The following is a 26610-nucleotide window of genomic DNA, read 5'->3' as shown; positions in this document are numbered from 1 at the left end:
CTGCTGCTAGTTCAGACCAACACAACTACCTACCTGAATCCATCACACAGGTAATTATTCTCGCACACGGTTTACTAGCAGTTTTATAGCTAAGCGTTTATACATACTGTGCAGACTTTTAAAAGCTATTTGTATTGGATTAAGGCTTTTATGGTCTTTCATGGAAAAAAACCCCGCTTTGATTCCAGCTGGCCTCTCAGAAAGTCCGGATAAGAGAGTCCATCTTGTCGAAAGGGCAGCGTTTTCTCAACATCTTCTTGCAGCAGAGGTCATCCTCATACTGTTAAATGCGACTTCTAAAAGCCACGGGTGTCTTTATTTATTAATTAGGGATTAACCGGGGAATAGAAGCTCTCAGCGTTGTATGGAGAGGAAGCAAATTATTTTAAAGCGGTTACTGCAGTCCATAATGAGGTAAATAAAGTTAACTGCTCAGAATTATAATGAAGTAGTCTAAGAACAAGAAGAAGAATGTCAGGGAGAGTGTTTGGAGAATGCAAGCAAAAGTCTGAAAAGGGAGTGATTTAATTATTGCCAAGAGCAGGATTTTAGAATGGAGTGTGTGTGGGGGGGGGAATTAAGATGCAGCTGTGTTAATACCAATATATATACCTTTATAATGCTTTGTTCTGTATTAATACACTTATATGTAATAATTTCAAGACCAGAGGTTTTCAAAAATTAGGTTTTTGAAATAATAGAAATGTACATATTCTAACTATTGTGAGTGCAGAGGGGAGAGGTGGTTGTTAAATGATTCAAGGCCCCACTTCACCTTATGATTTCTTCCTTCTTTCTTTTAATCAACTGTTATTAAGCTGCCAAGACTGCTTTTCAAAGGAAAAGAACTAGCACGAGGAGAGAGGGAGAGTTTCACTCTTTCTTGCCCTGCTGTTTTGGTGTTTTCAACACATGGACAGGCGTGTGTGGCTTCAGTGTTACTTCTTTTGCAACCAACACAGCACAAGGCAACATGACTTCCACGTAGCAGGTTTCCTTATAGCTTCCCTGCCACAGTCCCCTGGCAGTGGCCATACATACCCTCCACCAAGGCTTTTCCTGGTTTAGTTCAAATCAATAATTGAATATCATTATATCAGTACATTACAACGATAAATTTTCAACTTTCATTTTCAAAAAAATTAAATTTTCAGCCCTTCTCTTTGCAGATATATGCCTTTTCTTTTATATCTCCACAACAAATAGAGCTAGAAACTTTTTAAAATGAAAGCTGGTATGTTAGAGAACCCGTTATTAAGGTTGCCAGATCCCTCCTATCAGCCAGCAGGGAGTTGGAGGTCTGCTTACCAGGAGCAGAGAGAAACACCCAGCATTTCAGCAATGTGTTGGAAGTGAAGTAGGCACCTCAGGGACATTTGGGGGAGAGGGGTGACTCTCTGTTTTTTTGGGGGGGAACTCTATGATGTCCTCGACGTGCCTTTATCACTTCCAGGTCACATAGGCACATCCCTTTAATTTCTGGGATTCCAGTGTTCCTTACTTTTGGGGGGCTTGGCAGTGGGATACCCCTGACCTCACCGGGGGGGGGGCGTCTGGCATCCCTACCTGTTACAATATTTTATATCCATATATAACAATATTCAGCTGTCAATTAAAACATAAAATAAAAAAATTAAATAAAAAATATAGATAAAAAATTAAATTAAATTAAATTAAATTAAAACAACAACAGCGGCATTGGGAGGCAGTTGCTACCATGGAGGAAATTGGTATCATGTGGATGGGATTGGCAAAATCTGAATTTTGCCACTCACAATACAGCCATCATCCAGACTTTGCTGCAATCTTTTCCAGAACTTCAGAGCAAATCAGGTTTGGGAACGAATGGGGAAAAGCCAGGGAAGTCCTAGTAGGTACATGAATGCACCGTGATGGAAGAAGGAAACAACGTCATTTCTAAAGAGCATTGAATCCTGGTCAAAAATCCTGTGTGGAACTGGCCTTTCTTGCTAGAAAAAGCCACTCTCTTGAGTTTAAGTTTATAATTTGTCTGCTTTTGGGTAGGTAATCTCCCAGAAATCTGGCCCTCCCACTTGGTTTTTTGTCTGAGCCACAGGGAAATCTTCAGTTAGTTCAAAATGCAGCAGTTGGAATGCAAACTGGGACTACTAAACTAAATTTGACATTGTATCATCTCCACGGACTCCCGCTTTGGTTTTTAACACATTTCAAAAATGTCACTTTTGACTCAAAGCCCTAAACTGTTAGAGTCCAGGAGATCTTAAGTTATGCCTCCTTCCTTGTGAATTTACATATGTGCTTAGATCATCAACTAAGATCCCACTCAATGTTCCTTACTATCTGAGTTGTGGCCGGTGGATAAGGAGTAGGGCCTTCTCTGTGGTGATGCCCAGGCTCTGGAACTCTAGCCTGAGAGGCCTGTCTGGATCTTTCTTTCCTCCAGCTTTTGGACAACTTGTTAAGATGCTGCTGTTTCAGCCTCCGTTTGAGCTAAGGGGTGATTGGATTTATTTCTGTTGCTCACAGTGTCCTTTGCCTCATGTAACTGTTCATATTCTGTTTTGGTTTAGGACTTGTGGATTGTGTTAGTTTGCTGTTTGATATTACCTTTAGTGACAAAATCCAGAGCTCAATGTTTACCTTAAGGACTAGGTTGAATAACTTTGCCCAAAGGTTATAGATACCAAGGCTAAACGTTAACTGTCACTTCAGGGCAACTGATCTTTGCTCTGATGAGATCTACAACCTTTTGAACAAGAAATTCAAGCATTTGTTCTATCATTTGCTGAATATTTTACTTGGATAAATACTAGTTTAATTTTTCTTTTCTTTCCAGGAATACAGCGTGTGCTCTTTATTTTCCTCTAACACAATTACACACAACTCAACGTGGCATGCAGGCCAGCGAGCAAGACTTCGAAAAGGCCAAAGATCAACTGAAACTTTTGAAGACTGATCCTGGTAATGAAGTGAAGCTGAAGCTTTATGCACTGTTTAAACAGGTAACTCCAGCATTTTCATTTTGTAACTGTAGCTATATTTGTTAAGAAGATTGCTGGAATACTTTGCTTCGCCTGACTCAGAGTTTTCCTTAGAATACACAGCCGGTTGAACAAATCGTAGCTTGTTTTTAGTTTTAAACAATTTATTACACCACAGTTTTTCATAATTGTTTTTGTATAAATCAATGTTCTTCATTGTTATCTCTATTCCAAGGTACCTAACTTTGGTTGTGACTTCACAACCTGTCACCTTTTGTAGTTCGTTTGTTTTATTTGGTTGCATGTTTTTACAGAGGAATTTCGATTTCTCCTTATTTATGTATAATCCTGCTAGTTCTCCGTACTCTTTTATCTTAGCTAACAGCAGTGGTGACACTTGAACCGGATTCTCCATTATGAGCACTATATCATCTGCAAAAGCTTTATATTTATAAGAGAATCTTCTAATTTTTAGACCTTCTATTTTTTCATCTTTTTGAATTTGTTGTAACAAAATTTCAAGAGTCATTATAAACAACAATGGTGATAGCGGGCATCCTTGCCTTGTTCCTTTACTCACTTTCAATTCTTTGGTAAGGTCTGCATTTATACACAATTTTGCATGCTGATCTGTATATATTGCTCTTGTCATTTTTATAAATTGTTCCCCTAAATTAATTTTTTCCATTACCGCAAACATAAAGTCCCAATTTAAGTTGTCGAAGGCTTTCTCTGCGTCAACAAAAAATAAGGCCACTTCTTTTTCCGGGTGCTTTTCATAGTATTCCACAACATTAATAACAGCTCTTACATTGTCCCTTATTTGTCTTTTAGGAAGAAATCCCGCTTGGTCTTTGTTTATAAAGTTGGTCAGGTATTGTTTCAGTCGCTCTGCTAAAATTCTTGTATAGATCTTATAGTCATTATTCAACAATGAGATTGGTCTATAATTTTTTACGTTTGTGCTATCTTTATCTTCCTTAGGAATCAGAGAGACTACAGCTTCCCTCCAGGTCTTTGGGATTTTCCCTTCTTCTCTTATCGTGTTTAACAACTTCAACAGTTTGGGTGTTAATTCATCCTTGAGAGATTTGTAAAATTTTGACGTGAATCCATCTGGCCCTGGAGCTTTACCCTCTTGCATTGCTTTTATTGCTGCTTCTATTTCAATTTTCTCTATTGGGTCATTTAATATCTTTTTCATATGTTCCGTCAAAGGTGCCACCTGAATGTTTCGTAGATACTCTTCCACTTTTTCTTTACTTACATTCACACCCTTGAATAAATTTGCATAGTATTTAAAGAATTCTCTTTTAATTCCTTCTTGATCCACTACTGTTTTCCCATTTGCCATGATTTTATTTATAGTCTTATTTTCTTTCCTTTTTTTTAATTGCCAGGCCAGGTATTTACCAGGTTTGTTTGCACTTTCAAACGATTTCTGTTTCAAATTTTTTAAATTCCATTCTAATTCTTTATTCAGCAAATGTTTAACTTGGGATTGTAATATCGTAATTTCTTTTATTAATTTTTTCTTCCCTGGTCTTTTTTTTAAGTCCTTTTCTTTTTTATCTATTTCATTTTGCAGTGCTGACAGCCTTTCTTCTCTTGCTCTTTTGTCTTTATTATTCAATGTAATTAATATACCCCTCATTACTGCTTTATAAGTGTCCCATACTGTTGGATATTCCATATCATCCGTTTCATTTATTTGGAAGAATGCTGCAGTCTCCTTTTCTAAGAATGATACAGTGTCTTTATTTTGTAGTAAATCCTCATTAATTCTCCATCTTCTTGATTTTCTTTGCAATTTTGTTGACCAGCATATTGGATTATGGTCCGCCCAAACCTTTGGAAGAATCTCAATTTTTTTTGTTATGAGGCCCAAGCCTTGGGAACCCCACAACATGTCAATTCTGGAAAAAGAATTATGCCTTGCTGAGAAAAATGTATAGTCTCTTACCTCAGGGTTGAACTTTCTCCAAATGTCTTCTAGATTTTCCTGTTTAATCAACTCAAAGAAAGAATTGGGCAGCTTCCCTTCTTTATCATTCTTCTTTGGACTTGATCTGTCAAGGTTATTTTGTATTGTCCCATTAAAATCGCCCATCATCAATACCTGGTCATAAGTCTCTTCGTCCATTTGTCTATTTATGTCTTTAAAGAATTTGTCTTTCGCTCCATTGGGTGCATAGAGTCCTAGTAGTAACGTTTTTTTCGCCTCTATCGTCACCTCAACAGCAATGTATCTTCCTTCTTTGTCTTTAAAGATTAATTTTGGGTCAAGTTGTTCTTTAATGTAAAAAACCACCCCTCTTTTCTTTTGCTCTGCTAGTGAAAAAAATTCCAACCCCAAATTTCTATTCCACAAAAATTTACTGTCCTTGCGTTGTATATGAACTTCCTGTAAACAAATTATATTACATTTTTGCTTTTTAATCCAATGAAATGTTCTCCTTCTTTTCTGTGGTGAATTTAGTCCATTTATATTCCAAGATAGTAATTTGTACTCCATTATGATGTTGGTTCTTTATTTTCTTCAAAAAAGCTATGCATCTCTTGTTCGCTTCTTATTGTAATCCTTTTGCCATTTTGTTCAAATCCAAGACCCTCTGGTATTATCCATCTATATCTTGTGCCCTCTGCACGCAACTGATCGGTTAGCTTCTTGTACTTTTTCCTATCGCTGATCACTTCTCTTGGTAGCTCTTTCATTATTTTAACTCTGCTCCCTTCTATTGCCCAGGCTTTTTGGTACCCTTTCCTCAAAATTTTCTCTGCCACTTCTTTTGATCTTAATCTTATGACGATGTCTCTTGGCAGACCTTTATTTTTCGCATAAACTGAGTTGACTCTGTAGGCACCCTCCAACATACTCTTAAATCTGTCAGGGTCTTCTTCTATGTACTCAGTGATGATATCCACCATATAGCCTTTTAAGTCTGTGTCTTCTTTTTCAGGTACCCCTCTTAGACGCACTTGTGACTCCAGCAACTTACAGTCGTGTATTATGACCTTTTCTTGAATTTTTAGCAAGGCAGAGGCCTGTGTATCCACTTTCATCTCTACCTCTTTCACTTTATTTTGAGTCTCTTCCTTAAAATTCTCTATCTCCTTCTTAAGGTCTCCAACTTCTTTTTTAATATCTTTTTTTATTGCCAAATGCAATTTGTCCATAGCTTTTAACATTTTTGCCTCCAGAGCGTCAAATTGAGCCTGCATCTTGTCAAATGATTGGGCTCTTGCACGTGTTGTTCTTTCTACTGACATATAAAAAATCACCAAACCTTAAAAAAATCCCCACATAAAATTTAGCATCCAATCCAATAGCTTAGAGCCAGTTCTTTCAGATGAGACTAGTTTCGTTTTTCTCCCTTCTTCCTGAGCAAAGATATTGAATTTTAACAATTTTGACAGTTTTTCTCCCTTTTAAAATGGCAATCGTTATTTCTCTATGGTACAGTTCCAGCCTAGAGAGGTCTCTCTTCGTCTTTCTTGATCTGAGTCTTGGACTCAATTCCTTCCTAGTTCAAAGGTCGGATGTCACAGCTCTTGTTGTCCTTATAGGCTCTGATTTATTGTCCAGCCCCTTTTAGTTTCACTTCCTGTCACAGCTTAGACTGATCTCGTGTCTAGTCTCGCAGTTTTTTGAGCTGCATGAAGAAACCGCAACCACAAAAATTCACAACAATATGTCCTTTCTCCAAAATATCTTTGAAGGCAATTGTTTTTACGGCGTTCAGTTTTCCCAAGCTGAATTCTTTTCCTGCTGTGCCCCCACTCAGCTCAGTTCATTCTAGGTTCTGCAGTTTATGGGCATATATACACGGCAACTCTCTTTTCTTTCTTCTGCGTCACCAGCCTCCCATTGCCAACTTTCACTCTTATCTTGAAAGGTTTTTTTTTTTTTGCTGTTGTTCACATCCAAAGCCACAGAGCTCAGCTTAACAAGGTAAAAGTTTTTTTTCATTCAATTATGCTTTGCCTTCGTCTGTTATTAATCCACTCAGTGTTTAAACTATATTCAAAGTCTCTCAGAGTGAAGATAAGAATGATGAGTCTACCTTTTAGATGTTCTCAACTCCCCCGGCTGCTATTTTCTTGCAATTAAAATCAGTCCTTCTAGCGTGCTTGGATTCCGACAGCCTTAAGTGACCGAAGTCACTTTAGAGTCACTGCAGACGATGGTTGACATTCCATTGCCGGACATCAAGAAATGAAGGGGTCAGCTCCCTGACTGCTCCAGTTCGATATCAACAGCATTAAAGGAAGATAAGTCGTCTTGGGTTAACCCTTGCCTAGGGTTAATGAGCATAGACCTTATCAGGGGTCTTTAATACCCTGAACAGTGACAATAAAATCCCCCTCTGTTAGGGAGCTGCAGACTGTCTTCCAGCCAAACAGGAAGTCTCAAATCGTAGCTTGTTTTTGAAGCAAGAAGCTAACTGTGTTCAGTGAGCTTTTCGAGTTCTCCTCTTTGTTTTTCTTAATCCATATTTCCCCCCATTGGCTGTCCAGAATTACCTGCCAGCTTTATTTAGAGATGCTTTCACCTTTATCTTTCTGTTCTTTTTCATCCGGAAGGACACTATCATATAGGATTGCCAGCCAACAGGTGGGGACTTGGAGATCTCCTGGAATTACAGCTGATCTCCAGACCACAGGAATCGGTTCCCTTGCAGAAAATGGAAGATTCAGAGGATGGGCTGGATACCGTTATGCACCTCTGAGGCCTCCCTCCCTGAACCTTGCCATCCCCAGCTTCTACCCCCAGAAATTTCCCAACCTTTAGCTGGCAACCCAACCACGCTCATTCCATGCACAGATCAGCATACAGTGTCCCCTTAGAAGCCAGTGTGACCCTCCCTTCCCCCACCAGGCTACATCATCTTAACAAGGCCATCTGCTCTGGCGTTCCTTATTATGAAGCACTGACAGTGCCATCCTCAGTAGAATTATGCCCTTTTAAATCCATTGAAATCAGTTGGTGTAACTCTTTTGAGGATAGCACTGTGAACAGCTCAACTCCTTTCAGCAGCAGCAGCAGAAGAAGACTGCAGATTTATACCCCGCCTTTCTCTCTGAATCAGAGACTCAGAGCGGCTTACAATCTCCTATATCTTCTCGCCCCACAACAGACACCCTGTGAGGTGGGTGGGGCTGAGAGGGCTCTCACAGCAGCTGCCCTTTCAAGGACAACTCCTGTGATAGCTATGGCTAACCCAAGGCCATTCCAGCAGCTGCAAGTGGACCGGGAACTCAAACCGGTTCTCCCAGATAAGAGGCCACACACTTAACCACTACACCAAACATGTCACTGCCTGTCCTGTAGGGGCATGGGGCCAGTGAATACTGCACAGATGGTGAGGAAATAGCACATAGCCTGGTCAAGATGCTGAACACACAGCCACACAAAAGTGATGCAAGGACTGCATGAGCTCTTCCAGGATGGCTGTGCATGCTGCTTCAGAAGCGTGCATAGTTCACTATTAAGCCTGAAGGCATATGTATGCCTTCGTTATCTTGAGATGCTGTTGTGTAAAAGTATTAATACAGATGTCTAGAAATACCAGCATTATAAGAACATTGCATAAACTAGCTCCAAGTTTTGTCCAGGAGGGATATATGCAAGCCTTGTAGCTGATTGTGCTTTTAATTTCTTAGTTAAACAGTTTAATTTGAAACTTCATAGAAATATGTATCTATTTCCTTCATGCAGGCAACTCAGGGTCCCTGCAGTACCCCCAAACCAGGCATGCTAGATTTTATCAACAAGGCCAAATGGGATGCATGGAATTCACTTGGCTCTTTGCCACAGGTCAGTATGCTGTTACCTGCAAAAATTAATTTTTATTTGGGGTTGCAGCCTTGTGCATCTAAATGTGTTGTCTGTTATTTGAATATAATTAAGGCTTAGCATGAGAAATAAAACAAACCTCTGTTCATGTAGTTAGTGTATATAACTGATTCTTCTTCTGCTAATCATGGGGAAGTGGAAAAACAATATATGGTACTGAACTTCTGGCTACTGGAAATTTAATTTGTAAATGTTCTAAATGTTTCAAAAATGATGTCCAGTCTTTGTCTTATATTTAATTTTTTTCCGGCAGAAGTGAATTATGATGTGAAAATATGTCTTTTCGCAAATAATTCTTTAAAAGTGAAGACTTTTCAATCATGTGCTCTTTAATTTACATCAAAGCTCAGGGATAGATGTACATATTGTGTAGTATTAATCTTACTTTGCCAATTCATCACCTTTTGTGGGTGGTCCACGCTCTCTCTGCTTGGATCATTTACTCCTTCAACTGGAATTTGTTTTCACTTGTGCTCTAATAACACACCTGTTTTAGATTGTTTGGCCTTTTGATCTCGCTTTGTCATAACATCCCATTCCCTCTGAGTTGGTTTAAGAAAGCAGTGTCCATCTTTCAGGGTTAGTAAGACGCTAGAAACAAACTGATAGGCTTTAAGTTGACTCCTGGCTAAGGACTGTCCAGCCAGTGGACATGCAAATGGGCTTTGCCAGTGTCAGATCAAATGAGGGGGAAGTCACACCACTGCCAGAGAGAACAGCTGTGTCACCTTCTCCTGTCAAACAGGAAGAGACAAACAGTCATCTCTATGAATTGGGGCCTCACATATTACAAATTCTCTGGAAAGTATCTCTCTCTACCAGGGCTTTCTTGCATTGTGTGCATCTCTGGACTCATGCCCCCAGATTGAATAATTCCCTTGGACTCCATTTTGTAGCCATGCTAATGAGAAGAAGTCCGAACCTTGAACTCAAGGTAATGACTTTTCTCTCAGGGCTTGTACCTCTAAGAGTTACACCGGCTACAAACAAGTGTAGTCAGCGTGAGACATTCTGCCATTTTGTTTTCCATATTTTGCTCAGTCCTTTTGCCTAAAAGGAATCTGGAGTATGTGCATGATTCCTTTAAAAAAAAAATTCCTTCATCCCTGATAACATGAAAGGGTGTCTGCTTATTCCCTCTGGAGCTCGGCTGAGCAAGGTGGTCAACAAAGTAAGTAAGTGGAGCCAGCACAAGGCTCCAGAGATAAAAGGGGGCAGGAGTTCCATTCATATGGCCAGTTATACTTTAGTGAGTGGTGGTGTCTTCGAAATAAAGGGCAGAAGAGAAAAAAAATGGACAGTTTGCCAAGCAGGGCTGTAGCCAGGATTTCATGTTTGGTGGGGCCCACAGCTGGAATTGTTGTTTTGGGAGGGCCAGGCCCTGGGCTCTCAGCATTGTACGCAGCCTTGAGTCTCACAAACTAACCCCCCTTTGCTTGGGCAGTCACAGCAAATCAGCTCCCTCCACCCCTTTCTTATGTGCCCCTCTCTAAGAGAGACAGATACCTCTTGACTCTCCCCCCCCCCGCCCCACTTTGCTCTGCACACTGTGTTAGGGATGGGAAGAGAAAAAAGCAAAAAGATCAGCAGCAGTGATACTACTTGTTCAGAGCGGCGGTGAGCAAAGGGGGCAGATTGGGGATCCTCCTATGTGTTGGAATTATGTATCTGTTCTGCATGTCTTTTGCAATGTTCTAAAGTTCCAGTCATTATAGGATTAATATTGTACCTGTTTCCCTATTGTCTGCATGACCTAGGAAGAAGATCCTGGCTCCCTGCCAATCAAGAGATAACCCGGGAAAACTTGTTTGTTTGTTTGACCAGTTAGTCAGGTGACTCCTTTATCTAGTCAGCCAAAAGGTCAAGAAGATGGAGAGAGTCTCCTCTCACTCTTAGCCATGTGTCCTCCATAGCAAGATGTAGTTTTTTTAGTTCTTTCTTATTTTCTCTCCCAGTTCCCCATTCCCTTGTAGTAATAAATATATTTTGCAAGCCTCTCAAGCATTATTTCAATCCAGCAATCCTTCGAACTGTTTGAGATATAGAAATTGAATTTCAAACAGAAAAACTCTATCACACTGGAGGGACCATACAGTTGGAAGGGTGGGTTGAAAGGATGCACCTGCCTCCCTGGGCCCCACTGTAGCTATGGGCCTGTTGCCAAGTAGTAACTTAGGAATGGCCTGGAAAAACTCCTAGTGAAGAAACAGCCTGGTGCCTTGCCATGGCTGGGGCAAACCTCCACTATGCAGTAACAAAAACTTTCCAAAAAATACATTTTTCAAAACTGTAGCAGATCACATTTATATTTTCCACCCCTCAAGAGATTTGGGAAAAACTGGCTCAGGCTCTCATTGATGCTGAATTCCCCATTTTGTATTTTGTTTCTTCTTTCTGGGTGGCAAGTCAAACCATAACTTGGCATTTATTTCACATTAATTAAACAAGTTTCTCATTGCAGGAGAGTGCCAGACAGCAGTATGTCGATCTTGTCTCAAGCTTGATGCCTTCAGAATCTTCAAGTCCTGTTAAAGAGAGCCCTCCTGACATCAAGTCCGGCTATGAAACAATAGAGGTCTCTACTGAGAACAACATCACAAAGATCGTATTAAACCGCCCAAAACTGAAAAATGCAATCAGTGTAAAGGTGATGCAATTAACTTCTGGGTCTATATATTTTATACTTCCATTTGTAATTTACTTGGGCTATCCATGTAATGAAGAAGATGATATTGGATTTATATCCCACCCTCCACTCTGAATCTCAGAGTCTCAGAGCAGCTCACAGTCTCCTTTACCTTCCTCCCCTACAATGGACACCCTGTGAGGTAGGTGAGGCTGAGAGAGCTCTCACAGAAGCTGCCCTTTCAAGAACAGCTCTGAGAGCTATGGCTGACCCAAGGCCATTCCAGCAGCTGCAAGTGGAGGAGTGGGGAATTAAACCTGGTTCTCCCAGATAAGAGTCCACACACTTAACCACTACACCAAGGTAAAGGTAAAGGTCCCCTGTGCAAGCACCAATCGTTTCTGACTCTGGGATGATGCTAGCTCCAGGTAGGAAAATACCAGGAGATTTTTGGGGTAGAGCCAGAGGTCGGTGGGGTTTGGGGAGGGGAGGGACTTCAATGTGTACTCAGAGAAGGGCAGTCTACAAATTTAAATTATAAATAAGTATAAATAGATAATGGGGTGTAATGTCATAGAGTCCACCTTCCAACATAGTCATTTTCTCCAGGTGAACTGATCTCTGTTGTCTGACAATCTCCATCTACCATCTGGAGATTGGCAACTTTATACACCTGTTGTGCCTAAGGTTCTCACACAGCGCAGTTACTCATCTCCACTTCAGTTCATTGTCTATTGCTGGCAGGACAGGAGAAAGCATAGCATGAAAAGCAACCACATGGCTACTTTAATTTGGCTTTGCACTCATCCCCCAAATTGAGCAAATCTCATCTTGACACAGTTAAAAGGATTCTATCAATTCTTTTTGTAAAGTCCCTGATCCTTTTACATGTCTCCTTTCTCCATAGATCCAATTACAGGGGATGGGACGGTGGCTCAGTGGTAGAGCATCTGCTTAGGAAGCAGAAGGTCCCAGGTTCAATCCCCGGCATCTCCAAAAAAGGGTCCAGGCAAATAGGTGTGAAAAACCTCAGCTTGAGACCCTGGAGAGCCGCTGCCAGTCTGAGAAGACAATACTGACTTTGATGGACCAAGGGTCTGATTCAGTATAAGGCAGCGTCATATGTTCATATGTACAGGAGAGTCAAAAGCATGCATGCAGAGCCACAGAGAGAGAAGAGCATAGGGTCTTGTGTGCTTAAGAACTTTTGTTGTATCCGTTTGAAATGTCTCTGAATACCTGGATTGATTCTCTGGTTGCATATAGATGTACCTGGAAAGGTGTTTCTGCTGCAGGGTAGCTCTGCTTCCCTTTGACTTTGCTGTAGTGATATGTGAATGCTGTCCTCTTTGCCCTTCCTTCCGTGTTTCAAATAGGCTGTCTCTGCTACTTTTTTGTTTTGTCTTCAGGCACCTTCACATTTCATCTCTTCATAACTTTTGTCTGCTTTTTTTGTGCATTTTTTTTTAAAAAAATGCTTAAACGCTTTAAAAACTGTTCCAAGAAACAGGATGATGTAGCTTAGTTAATGGCACAAGATCCACCTTATAAGCATTTTGAAAATCCTTCTTTCCTTTTGAATTAGACTCAGTGATGGATTAACACTGAATTTACGCATTTCATGGCTAGTTACTAGTCAAGAGGGGAAAAGACTTCAGCCGAGTTCATTCTGGGGAAGTTTAGGGCTTGTGTGTCCAAGATTTGTTCAGGGTGCTTTCATAGTGTCTTGCTGTTAAACCAGTTTGGTGTAGTGGTTAAATGCACAGGCTTTAATCTAGGAGAACCAGGTTGGATTCCCCATTTCTCCACATGCACCTGCTGAGTGGCCTTAGGTCAGTCACGGTTCCTGAAAGAGCTGCACTCTTAAGAGCAGTTTCTCAAAAGAGCTCTCTCCATACCATAGACCTTTATTGGCATTAATACAAGAATACAGTATACTTTAAAACCAACAGTGACACTGTAGAATATAATAAAACCTTAAAAAACCAGCAAAAGTTAAATGACATAAAATAGCTGTGGGCTATGCATGAGTAAAAGCCTCTCTGATTTGGATCGCAACCTGTAAAAAGCAAGCAACATGAGTAGTGACAAAGTTGTGTTTCCCGTGGAGTCAAAAACGAACCTTGGCATTGTCAGAAAGGCCTTGATGGTCAGAAAGCAGTGCATCTAGGTATCTTGCATGTGGACTGCTATAAAAAGGGCAGTCCAAAAGAACATGAGGGACCGTTCCGATGACTCCTTGACTACAAAGGGCATCATCTAAGATTGCAGGGGATTCTGTGGTATCTTCCGAAAAGGATGGCCGATGGTAATGCATTAAATCTAGCCAGCATGAATGCTCTTCTTTGGTGAGGATCACTTAAAAAGAGGAAATAGGGAGCTAAAAGCCCAGGAATCTGGGATAAACCCAGATAGCTTGGGGAGCAAGTTTTCCGAGCTGCCTCAGTTAGACATTGCAACTGGATATCTAGTAGTCTACATTTGATGGATTGAAATACCGCAGAAGCAGAGGATAGATAAAATGCATCCAAGGAAATTCCTATGGATGTGATTTTCTTTTGGATCAGGGTCAACCATTTGAAGCTCTCTCAGCACCACCTAGGTCACAGGGTGTCTGTTGTGGTGAGAGGAAGGGAAAGGAAATCATAAGCTGCTCTAAGACTCTGGGTGAAAGGCGAGGTATAAATCCAATCTCCTCCTCCTCCTCCTCTTCTCCTTCTTTTTCTCCTCCTTGTTCTTCTCCTCCTTCTCCTCCTCCTCCTGTTTGCTGCTAAACATAGCCTTCCTGTAGATGAGAAGAGAAAGCCCCTGTATTCTGGATCATGCCCCAAATCTTTGATACAGCAGAAACTTGAACTTTGGTAGCAAGCTAGTTACAATTATTCTTTCTATAGCATCATAATAGTTCTTGTTTTTACTTTTTTCCCATCCTGTGCAGATGTATGAAGAAATCATCAAAGCCCTTGAGGAAGCAGCAAAGGATGACTCTGTTATAACAGTTCTGACAGGTACTTCTGTTCTGCCATGTTTATTTTTCTTTGGGGTATATTTCCAAAATACATTCACATGCATGCGTCATTTCTTATGAAAAAAACAGACAAGTTAAGTAGGTATTATTTATGCACAGTGATTTGCTGAACAGGTTGTCAGCCACTACAGTGATGTTTGTACTAGGCCTTGTGCAACTTCAGGCAGAATACTAGTTTTGGACACAGAGCACAGTGCAAACCTCTTTTTAAAAAATGTAAATGTTCTTTCATTTGCACAAAAACACTTAGGATGCAGGCCATTTTTCTTGGGGGGTTGGAAATGAATTTTGCAAAAAATTTTATTCAAATGCATATTAGGTCTGTTTAGAGCTAATGTTTCTTCAAAGATACAAAAGTGTCATTAGGTTTGCAGAGATTTTCTAATTTGAAATATACAGTTTATTACGGACATGAAAAGTTACGTAGATGGTATCTCTCATCTGACAGCAAAAGTGCATAACTTTTGCTGTATCGTGTCTGTAATAAACTGTATATTTCAATTTAGAAAATCTCTGCAAACCTAATATGGTTATTTTCCATTTGACTGTTTCACGTGATCAGAATTCTTGATATGTGTTTTTTCTGCAGGAAATGGAGATTACTATTGTAGTGGAAATGACCTGAACAACTTTGCTAATATCTCAGCGGGTGGAATAAAGGAAATGGCAGAAAACGGCGCAAAGCTGCTCAAGTAAGTCTTATTTCAAATTATGTTGACATGCACAGGAAACATCACAAAGGGTGTGGCAGGAGACAAAGAAAACAGTAGTGAGACTTTAAGAAATGAGAAATGCATGTGTGGTAGAGGCCCCAAGCCACCCAGTGACCAGCGTAGCCTGGAATCTCCAGCACTGCCCCCCATGAAGCAGCAGCTGCCTACAGCTAAAGGCCATTGGGTGTTCCATGGGAGGGAGGCCTGGCCACTGAGCCATGTGCTCGGTGGCAGGACTAGGCCCTCATTGTGTGGAAGAAAATGCTAAAGAATGCCCCCTCACAGGCCAAAGCACAGCTGCCACATGGGGGGAGCAAATACGGTGGCAGTGCATTACAAAGCATCTCACACGTGCTGAATTTACAGCATGAAAAAGTCTGAGGATTTTGGAAAAACTGAGAAATTTTGGGGAGCACTGAAAAAATCTTATACATTATTTTAAAGGGGTTTTTCTAAATGTAAATTTTGGCGACGATTAATGCGCTCTCATGTGTTTAATGATTAAAGAAAAGAGTTCAGTATTTTCAGTGTTATAAAGTTTCGCTTAATATCCAAACATGCTGGCAGTCTTACCTATTGTGATTCTATGAGAGTGTTTCTGGCCAAAGAATAATACATTCTTTTGTTTTCTTTAGAATTTGTTTTATACCCTCAACATTTATTTGTTTATACTTCTCAGACAGCAAAATTTAAAGATACATGAACTATTGTAGCATAGGGTGCAGCAATCTGCAACTCGAGTACTGGGTACAGTTGTGATTTTTCTTATAGAATATGTACATACTTTTAAATTTCATAAATATGCCAAATAGTACAATCTTACATGCTGATGAAGTTATAAAGAATGCATTTCATATTGTTAAACCAGTAAAAATTGTTTTGGTTTGATAGGAAAGTAATTGTTACATATATTTCAGCCCCCTCTCCCAGATTTCCATTCCCCCTGGGGGGAAAACCCTGCCCCCTCGTGGCTTCAAAATTTCCAGAAATTTTACAGCATCTGGTACATCCAGGTGGGCAGCCATGTTGATCTGAAGCGATAGAACAAATCTGGAGTCCAGTAGCATCTTTAAGACCAACAAAGTTTTTATTCAGGGTGTAAGCTTTTGTGTGCATGCACGCTTTGTCAGACAATTAAATGGGGTACAGTGAGCAGTGCTACATATAGCTGGAGGACAGTAGTTAAGCATCCAAAGTAGTACAAAGGTAGAATGAAAAAATAATGCTTGGTCTGGATAGCATTTGTGTGGGAAAGCAACAAAGGCAGTAAACATGTCGGAATTGGAGAATGATGGTGAGAGTGTCACAAGGCAATAAATGCAGAGTCTAATTGCTATATTGCAGGGATCCCCAACCACCAGTCTGCAGACTGGTACTGGTCCATGGCCTGCTAGCAACTGGGCTGAAGAGCGAGGCAGAGTTGCCGCACCACCTCTGCCCACCTAGAACTCAGGTGAACGAAAGAGGCATTGCAGCCTTGCTCCAAGGCATGGAGGCAGCCTCAGAGCAAGGCAGAACGGTCCCACCGCCAAGCCCACCTGCCTGAGACCTGATCAGCTGACCAGCAGGGGCCTTTAAATGGGAGGGGGAGGCAGATTGGCCTTCTGCCACCTGGCCACCTAGCGGAGAGGTGGCAGAAACAGCTGAGTGCCCCCATTTAAAGACCCTCATGGGGCATGGGTGGGGGGCAGCCTGGGGCAACAAAAACTCCAATGCCACCCCCCCCCCCCCCCAGTCCATGGAGAAATTGTCTTCCACAAAACTGGTCCTGGTGCCAAAAAGGTTGGGAGCCACTACTCTATTGCTCCTCAAGCTTGGGTTAAACTGAGAATATGTTTTTTCTCAGAGGTGTTCCTATCCATGTAATTTAAATACTAGGCTGTAAAGCTGCTGTGTAGACATGCCCTTGGGGGTGAAACTTGCTCTCGTTTAAGCTGCTGATGATGACCATCATCAACATCATCATTAACAGCAACGAGATATTATGCTCTTATGCAAAGGCTAGAAAATGTGGGACCAGTGCTCTGGATCTGTATACTGATCACTCTCAGTGCATGCTTTTTCTGGGAAGGAGGGAATCTCCTTTATGATCTGTACTCAGGCAGCAGAGTTTCCATCTCCCTACAGCGGAGGAGCTAGCTGTAAACCACATCAGGAAGGACCTGTCTTATGAAGTGTTTCCTGTTTGTGCTACCTACCATCATTGACTTAAACCACCCTAAAGGGGTAGGGAGAAATCAAGATTGTGAATCCCCAGCATTCATAGAAAAGCAGTGCCTTAGAGCAGAATCGTAGAATAAGAGTTGGAAGGGACCCCCAGGATCATCTAGTCCAACCCCCTGCACAGTGCAGGAAATTCACAAATGCCTCCCCCTAAGTTCACAGGATCAGCATTGCTGTCAGATGGCCATCTTTGTTGTTCAGTCACACAGTCGAGTCCAACTCTTGGTGACCCCATGGACCAAATCACACCAGGCTCTTCTGTCTTCCACCGTCCTCCTAAATTTGCTCAAATTCATGTTCATTGCATCGATAACGCTGTCTAACCATCTCATCCTTTACCATCCCCTTCTTCTTTTACCTTCAATCTTTCCCAGCATTAGGGTCCTCTCCAGTGAGTGTGCTCCCTTCTCATTTGGTGGCCAAAGTATTTGAACTTATCTAGCTTCTGATTAAAGACCTCCAAGGAAGGAGACCCCACCACTTCCTGAGGGAGCCTGTTCCACTGAGGAACCACTCCAATTGTCACGAAGTTCTTCCTAAAGTTGAGCTGGAAACCCTTCTGATTTAATTTCAACCCGCTGGTTCTAGTCCTACCTTCTGAGGCAACAGAAAACAATTCCACACCATCCTCTTTATGACAGCCCTTCAAGTACTTAAAGATAGTGATCACCTTCAAGCAGGCAACAGTGACTCTTGCACAGTCACTTGATTTGGGCTAACAGATGCATATATTGCACTATTAGAGAATAGGAGCATAATAATCCAAATTAGTTACAAATATTGCTATACAATAAAGTTATAAACACCTAAAATGAAACCAGTTAGTCATAAGATTTATTTACTGAGACAGTAATCTTGGCCCTAATATTTTTTGCAGCCAGGGCGAGAAGCAATACTCTATAAGTAACAAACAGGTCAGTATCAGATAATTTAGAAAACCAGTTTATCGAGATCAGAGGAAAAATTTGTCCCTTTAACAGATTTTCAAGGAATGTGTGTGTGTGTTTATATATATATATATATATATATATATATATATATTGGCCACTGTGTGATACAGAGTGTTGGACTGGATGGGAATTTAGTTCTAACTTCTGTATACATAGGACAAAATAAAATGCAATGAAATATATCCTCTGGAACTGAAGCGCCACATATACAAACACGCAGGGGTTTGAATAATGGCTCCAACTTTCGAAACTGGGTGTATAGATGTGATGCCTTATTTATCTGATAGCTTTACCATCTCTTAAATCTAAATTTTCCCCTTGGTTCAAGCTAATCAAAAAAGATCGCATTAAATCATCTTACTTAAAAGTACCAGCGGACTCAAACTTCGTTTGACTGCCTTTCTGTATTTAGTTTTACAAGGCAAGGTATCCATATATTATGACATAATGTTAAACCGAAAACATCTCTGTAGAAATTGAGCCCCTTCACTAGACTCTTCGGAGGCAGCCCAGAGAAGCAGAAGCATCATTGATATGATTCACTCGGAAGCATCACAGCATGAGAGAATCAATGGGAAAGAAGTATCTCTGCCTTCAGGCTGCAAATGAAACACAAAATAATTGAGGATGAGAAAGATGTATTACGGAAAAGTAGGATGAGAAACATTCCGTACTTTGAAAAATGGCTTCTATCCTTCCACAGGTTTTGGATGATGGATGGTGATTTCTGTCACTCTTGTCACTTGCACCCTCCCTCAGTAGTTTCTCACTTTGTTCCTGTATATGAAGGTTCTCTGACCACCCCCCCCCCCAAGCAATTGGTGGGGGCTAAGGGACAAACTGCACATTCAGGATTTTAACAAGTTAGGTTCTGATTCCCCTCAATCACACAGCAGCTGCAGGAAATTGGCTTAAAAATAAAAGGGAACCCAAAGCTTAGACCTCCTTGGTGGGAGGAGGGAGGGCTCTTGCTCCCCCCACCCTGACCTTTTCCAGTGAAGCAAATGCAGAGGGGACATTAGCAGCAAAACCAGGGAATTCCACCAGGGAACCAGCTAGAATTCCACCCCTGGAAAGAGGAGTTATTTTATGGCTGTATGTGTTTAATTTGTAGATCCCTTTTGTTCCTAAAGGAACTTCCCTCCCAGTGCTGTTTCAGCAGGGGAAAATGGCTTAGGTGGGAAGGCAGGAGCCCTCCTCCCACTGCAGCACTGTTCCACCCCATTTGGGCTTGCCTTTTATTTTTAAATGCCATTTCCCACAGCTGCTGCATGGTGTGGGAAGTCTGAGTTGGGTCCAGAGAACCCAGACCCACCCAGATGATTCAAAACCCGAAGACATAGGTTGGCCTTTGGTGAGCTGCAGCAGGAAAGGGAAATGGGGAAGTTCCACTTCGTTGCACTTGCAGATCTTGTTAGATACTGGCAGTTTCCAAAGGTTTTGTAGTCCATCATGCAAGACACAAAAGTAATAGAAATTTTTAGCATTTGAAATTATTTGGCACTCTTCATTCAGGGATAACGGAATGTCTACATTATTACATTGTATTCCAGTTTGTTGTGGTATGGAATAAATTGCTGGCAGTGAAGAAGACTGCTCCTTTCTCTTTTCAGAAACTTTGTCAACCATTTTATTGATTTTCCTAAGCCATTAATTGCTGTGGTGAATGGGCCAGCTGTTGGAATCTCTGTAACTGTCCTTGGGCTTTTTGACATAGTATATGCTACTGACAGGGTAAGTCTTCTGCACTATTATCTGCCATCTCCAGTAAGAAGCCTTCATAGAAAGAGTCAGGGATGGAATTTTAGCAGAGCTCCTTTGCATATTATGCCACACACCCCTAGATGTAGCCAGCCCTCCAAGAGCTTTTTGTAAGCTCCAGGAGGATTGGCTACATCAGGGGTGTATGGCCTAATATGCGAAGGAGCTCCAGCTAGAATTCCACCCCTGGAAAGAGGAGTTATTTTATGGCTGTATGTGTTTAATTTGTAGATCCCTTTTGTTCCTAAAGGAACTTCAAGGCAACTGCCTTGAAGTAATAAAATTCATTAAACAGCAATAAAAATCATTAAAATAAACAGGGTAGGTGCTTAGCTCTGCTGCCTGGTGGTGCAAAATGTAGCCATTACAAATCCTGCATGAAAAAGGCTCCTCCTCAAGCTGATCAATGTGTCAGTGGCCAAGACTGCCCTGAACTGAAGCCTCTGCACTCTTGCACTCCATTATCTCACCCCAGGATGGTGGGCAGAGGAATTCTATGAGATTTGAAAGAGGGGCCCTCAGCTTGTTTCTTCTGTTGTTCCTCTGGGAATGCAAGTTGGAATTGGGAAGAAAGGAACTGCATTCAGAGATCCTGTATAACCCCGGTCAAATCAAAACGGGCATGAACTTAAGTTCCGCTAGGCTTAGATACTTGCTCAGCACATCCTCCTTCCTTTTTCCCTTTTCACACAAGAGCACAATGAAGGAATTTGGAGCTTAACGCTAACTCTGGATAACCATAGCATACAAACACAGGCATGCAGCATAACTGGAGTTAGTTTTATCCATGCAAGCTGAAATTCCTATCCAGAGTGTAGTCCTGGTTTAAGTTCCCAGTTAAAAGGAGGAAAACTAATCCTGGTTAATCCATGCTCCTGCATTCATATATCACAAATAACTAGTCTTTTTTTTAAAAAAAACAAACCTTTCGTCATGCTCTGCAAAAGAAGGGAGGAGGGAGGGAAGAGGCAACATGTGTGTGAGTCTGGTAATCCAGGTTCAAGATCAGTTTTATATAACTATCGTTAACGGGATGTCTCAATGCTGCTAGAACCTGACTCTTTCTATGAAGGATATTAAGCGAAACATGTCTGTTTTGCATTGATTTTCCACCTAGCTGCTGAAGCTCAATTCAGTGGAGGATTTATAGGAGTGGGTATAAAATGTTTGCATGAGGGTCCTTATTAGAAATTATGTAGAAGTATGGTTATATTGGTGTACAAGAGGGTGCCTTCCACTATTTCAAATCCAATAAATTTGGGGACATCAAGTTGTCTGACCTAAAATGGCTTCAAAAATAAACAAAAATATGGTAAATCACACACACGTAAAAGATCCATTGGCACTGATTTTGTATGAACCGTGTCACGCATACAAAGAACTTGGGCATTAGTATGTTAAGTAGATATCCAAAGCTATGTTCAGTCTTTTTCTGGATGACTTGGGTATCATTAATTGTGTCTGAAAAGTTGAGGCGGGCCTCACTGTTCCTTTGTATTTCATAATAGTCATAAAGAAATTGGCTTTTGTTGCTAGAGCCATGCATATTGCCTAACTGCGTTTAAAAGCTCTCAAAGGCGATAGTCATTAGTACCCCTGGTTTATAAATCTTCCATTGGAAAGTGGCACATTAGTGTTTGGGGTCTTCAATTTAAATGAAGAGTCTGTTTTGTCTTTTTACACAGGCTACATTTCACACCCCTTTTAGCAGTCTGGGTCAGAGTCCAGAAGGATGTTCCTCATATGTATTTCCAAAAATTATGGGCACAGCAAAGGTGAGATCCTGTTAAAATTTGGGATTCTATGTGATAGAGGGCTCATTTTATCATGAAAAACTCATAGTTTATTTAAACAATAATTGTAAAAAGCCATTTTGTGATTTTGCTCAGGTAGATTTCTTAATTGCAAGCCCCCACCCCACCCCACCCCGTTTTCTGGAACTGCTTAGTGCTGTTTTCAGCCACTGAGGGGAGAGGTCTCTGGTTCCAAAATGAATGTGTTAGTGTTTAAAGGTGGTACCAGATGTTTTGTAATCTTGGCTGCAGCAGTCTAACACAGCTACTCTTCTGGGGCAAAGATCTCCTGAAATGCAACAGATTGCTGACATCATCTAGGACAGGGGTGGCCAAACTTGCTTCTCTCTGCTGCGGACCCACTGGCCAGCAGGGGAAAACCCTCCTCTAAACTCATCTCCAACACAATGGCATCACCCCAAAGTAATGGCATTGTGTCAGGGATGTAGTGCAGGGACACTCTGGTATTTGGGCAAACTCTGGTTTTGAGGGCAGCAAAACCATAGAGCAGAGGTAGCCAACGGTAGCTGTCCAGATGTTTTTGCCTACAACTCCCATCAGCCCCAGCCAGCATGGCCAATGGCTGGGGCTGATGGGAGTTATAGGCAAAAAACATCTGGAGAGCTATCGTTGGCCACCCCTGCCATAGAGTTTTGCCAGAGCGTCCTCATGTGACATCCCAAATGCAACTTCCTGATGATGTCATTGTGTTGGGGACATTATGTGATGTCCCTGCCCACCCGTGGAACACTCCCCAAATCCTCCTGCCAGATGGGTGAGGGGACCTGGCAACCCTATGTAACCTTGGTTTGGAATCCTGGACTGCAAGGAAAATGTAGGCTATACTTTGTCAGGTCAAACATAACAATGAACCATTTTGTGCCATAAAAGCAGAAATAATTCATTAGCTGGTGGCACATGAGGAGAAGCAGAGAACGCATGAACCCACAAATCTCTAGGTTTAGTCATGTTAACAGAAAGCCGTAGTTTGATTTAAGCTCAGTAGCTGTTGCACCCAAACTGATACAATCCTAGAAAGCAAGCATCTCAACAAGACTGGGGATGCTACAGAACAAATATTGAACAGAATGCCAAAATTAGCAGCTGACATGACAAATCATACTGGGAAGCTGTATTTTTCTTTTTTCTGCTTGCCTATCATATTTTTTGCACCAACAATGTCTTGTTTTCCTTTCATGCAGGCAACTGAGATGCTGCTTTTCAACAAGAAGCTGACTGCTGCAGAAGCCTGTTCAGTGGGGCTTGTTACTGAAGTTTTCCCTGACAAGACCTTCCAAAAAGAAGTGTGGGCAAGGCTAAATGCTTACGCAAGTCTTCCCAGAAATGTCAGTATTTTTAAAAAAATTAAAATAATAAATAAACATGAAGTGCTGTGTGTAGGAATGAATACTGCAAGCAAAAATGCACACAGCAGACTGTGTCACTTGCTCTATACTGTTCCCTACCTGTTTTGTTTCCTATAAGAGCAGAAGAATTGACTCGTCACACTTTAAGTCTGCCTGTTTGTAACTGGCTCTACAGGGTTGCCAGCTCTTGGTTGGGAAATATCTGGAGATTTTGGGGGTGGAGCCTATGGAGGGTTGGGTTTGGGGCATAATGCCATTGTAGAGTACAACTTTGAAAGCAGCCATTTTCTCCATGTGAACTCTGTTGCTTGGAGATCAGGCGTAATAGCAGGAGATCTCCAGCCACTACCTGGAGCTTCCAATGCAAAAAGGGAAAATCACGGAAAGGTTGATAGCAGGAAAAAACTGTGATAAATTTAACTAAATAATATAATCCAATATTTCAAATGATTATTCCACAAAACTTTTAAATATAGTGATTTCAACACATCGCACTTATATATTATTTCAACTGGGTAAAGCAATCATAACATTTCATGGCAGTGTGCAACTAAGCACTTATGCAATATTTCATAGAAATTAATTCCAACAATAAAGTGCTTAGTGCAAAAGAAGTGCATGTACAGTAAAGTGCTATGATCAAGCAATTAGTCCATTCATGAAGACTCCACAGTGTCCACCTCTGATGGAGCCTGAAGCCAGCTTATAACTTGTTGCGCTGTTTCCAATCTCTTTATCAAAGAAGGGTGTCAGAAGTCTTTTCTAAATCTTGCACCATAAAAGTATACAGCAACTCATACAAGCACACAGTTCATTCCCAGGGCGTATCACCAATGACAAGCTACAAGCCGGCTTCAGGCTCCATCAGAGGTGGACACTACCTGGAGCTTGGCAACCCTAGTTGCTTACAGCAAGTTAAATGTCATAAATCACACATGCACTCTTACAGTGTAATCCTAAATAGTCGCACTTTTCTAATCCCATTGAATACAGTGGATTTTGAAGGGTACAACTCTGTTTAGAATTGCACTGGCAAGAGGGCTACTCCCCCACCAAACATTGCCTCTGCAAAACGTGTTCCAGACCAGGGTGTGTATCCAGCCTTCCTCCAAGGAGTCCCCCTCCCAACAAAGGAGCTTCTTCCCTAGTGGTCTTGTGCTGGAAGAAGAGTTGCTTAAATTGGAGAAAGGCTCTCCTCCAGCTCCTCAGGCTGGAGCAGTGGTAGGATATGGGTAGGACCTAGTCTAGTATTTTCTGGTTAAAGCCAATATGTGGAGGGTTTTGCCAAGATGGGTTAGCCTGCTGCATCAGAAACAAACAACATTTTACAAAGTGGGCTTTAATCCACAAATCCTTATACTCAATTTTTTAAAAGCATTAGACTGATTTCCCACTAGTGTTGCTCTACCCTGAGTCTTATGTCCTCCCGCCCCGCCTCCCCCCCACCCCGGCTCAAGTGATCAATTTCCCATCAGTTGCTCCATGGGCGCATTTTGACCCACAGCAACCTTTTGTTCCCTGTGCCGTTTTTAGATGCAGTATTTTCAGGATTACGTTGCCACAGGCAGAACTGGAGGTTGCCGTGCCGCAGAATGCACCTGCGGAGCAACCAGTGGGAAATCTATCGTTTGCTCCGAGGAAAACAGAAGCCTGGGGGCAGAGCAATGTTAGTGGGAAATTGGTCTTAGTCTTTCAGATGCCACAAGGCTTGCTTGTATTTTTGGAGAAGAATCAGTGGGACACACATCTTCCTATCTGTTCTCACCCACTGCGATTTCTCCACCTGCTGACTTTAATCCAGTCTCACAGTTTGTCTGGGTGAAGGGTCGCAGGAAGGAAAGCATCAGGGGGAGAGAAAAAGATTAAAAAGGTAAAGGTAGTCCCCTGTGCAAGCACCAGTCATTTCTGACTCTGGGATGACATCGCATCACAACATTTTCACGGCAGACTTTTTTACAGGGTGGTTTGCCATTGTCTTCCCCAGTCAACTGCACTTCCCCCCCAGCAAGCTGGGTACTCATTTTACCGAACTTGGAAGGATGGAAGGCTGAGTCAACCTTGAGCCAGCTACCTGAACCCAGCTTCTGCCGGGATCAAACTCAGGTCGTGAGCAGGGAGCTCGGACTGCAGTACTGCAGCTTTCCACTCTGCACCACAGGGCTCCTGAGAAATAATTTTACACTAGAGCTTTAATTCTGGTTTAACTCTGTCCCCAAACTGACTTTCTACACTAAAACCATAGAATCATAGTGTCATAAAGTTGGTTTCTCTGATTCTAGTGTAGAAAGTCAGCTCGGGGACAGAGTTAAACCAGGATTAAAGCTCTAGTGCGAAATTGGTCAAAGAGATTAGGCACCCCCTTTTGCACCTGCCAGTCTTCCCCTTCCTCTACACTAGGATTACCAGGTGTAGGCCTTTTAATGTGTAGCTCTAGTTCCAGAATAATGCTACTTGGAACTGTTCGTTCCACACTAACCGTAGGCTTTGAATTTTATTTTCTCTGTAGTCCCTGGCAATCTCCAAGCAGTTACTCCGAAGCATGGAAAAGGAGAAGCTGCATGAAGTTAATTCTCAAGAGTGTGTGCAGCTCAAAGAAAGATGGCTATCCGATGAGTGCATGAATGCTGTAATGAGCTTCTTGAAGAAGAAATCAAACCTCTAATCGCTCATCCAACTGTGTAAAATAGATTTCTGCAGAACTAATTTCTATCCCTTTTCCTACAAGAACAAATGTCACTAAATATTCCAGGTAAGTATCCAAGACGGTGCCTTAATTTTGACAAGGGTAATCCGTTTATTGTATTGATGCCAGAGTCGCTGAAGTCCTTAATGGTCTCCACTGCGGAGCTCTATCCCTTTTTGTATCTGGACATGAATTTATGATGCCAATCGCATCGCAAATTGCGGCTTGAACCACGAGCTGGGAAAGCTGTTATCGCTTTACATGCTGAGCAAATCTCTTTGAATACAACAACGATGGTTTGCCTTCCAAAAGGGGTCACTGATTCAATGTCACCAAATTTTGCAAGCTCATGAATAACTGATTGCTGGTCGTGTTGGACTGAAAGGCTGTTTGGTGTCCACCTGTAGAGTCAGAAGAGACAAAAGACAACGACTGACGTAATTTGTATTAGCAGAAAATCTGAATTAAAGTATTTGTTTACGAAGTCTTGTTTACGGACCAAGAATTTCTGACTGCATAGCAGTTCCATAGGTTTTGTTATGTATTATGACACTTTGTGTGTCACAACTCTTACTGGGTAGACACCTGTGACATTTTCCCTAAGAAAAGAGGAGCTATAAAGTCTGAAAGTATGTTCAAACTACTA

The 26610-nt window shown here is 41.5% G+C and overlaps 1 protein-coding gene and 1 non-coding gene across 2 annotated transcripts; both read left to right on the top strand.

Moving 5' to 3' along the window:
• The first annotated feature begins 2747 nt into the window (after window positions 1-2747).
• On the top strand, window positions 2748-26445 carry LOC132575414 (enoyl-CoA delta isomerase 2-like). Its single transcript, XM_060244178.1, has 9 exons — window positions 2748-2984; window positions 8683-8781; window positions 11282-11467; window positions 14385-14454; window positions 15064-15166; window positions 19974-20094; window positions 21807-21896; window positions 23117-23260; window positions 25788-26445. The coding sequence occupies exons 1-9, from the start codon at window positions 2877-2879 to the stop codon at window positions 25941-25943; spliced, it is 1077 nt and encodes a 358-aa protein (XP_060100161.1). The 5' UTR covers window positions 2748-2876; the 3' UTR covers window positions 25944-26445.
• On the top strand, window positions 12365-12442 carry TRNAP-AGG (transfer RNA proline (anticodon AGG)). Its single transcript has one exon. It is a non-coding gene; the product is annotated as a tRNA-Pro (tRNA).
• Window positions 26446-26610: the final 165 nt, after the last annotated feature.

This window comes from Heteronotia binoei, chromosome 7 (assembly GCF_032191835.1).
Source record: "Heteronotia binoei isolate CCM8104 ecotype False Entrance Well chromosome 7, APGP_CSIRO_Hbin_v1, whole genome shotgun sequence".
NCBI lineage: Eukaryota > Metazoa > Chordata > Lepidosauria > Squamata > Gekkonidae > Heteronotia > Heteronotia binoei.
This window is presented reverse-complemented; position numbering and strand designations above follow the sequence as displayed.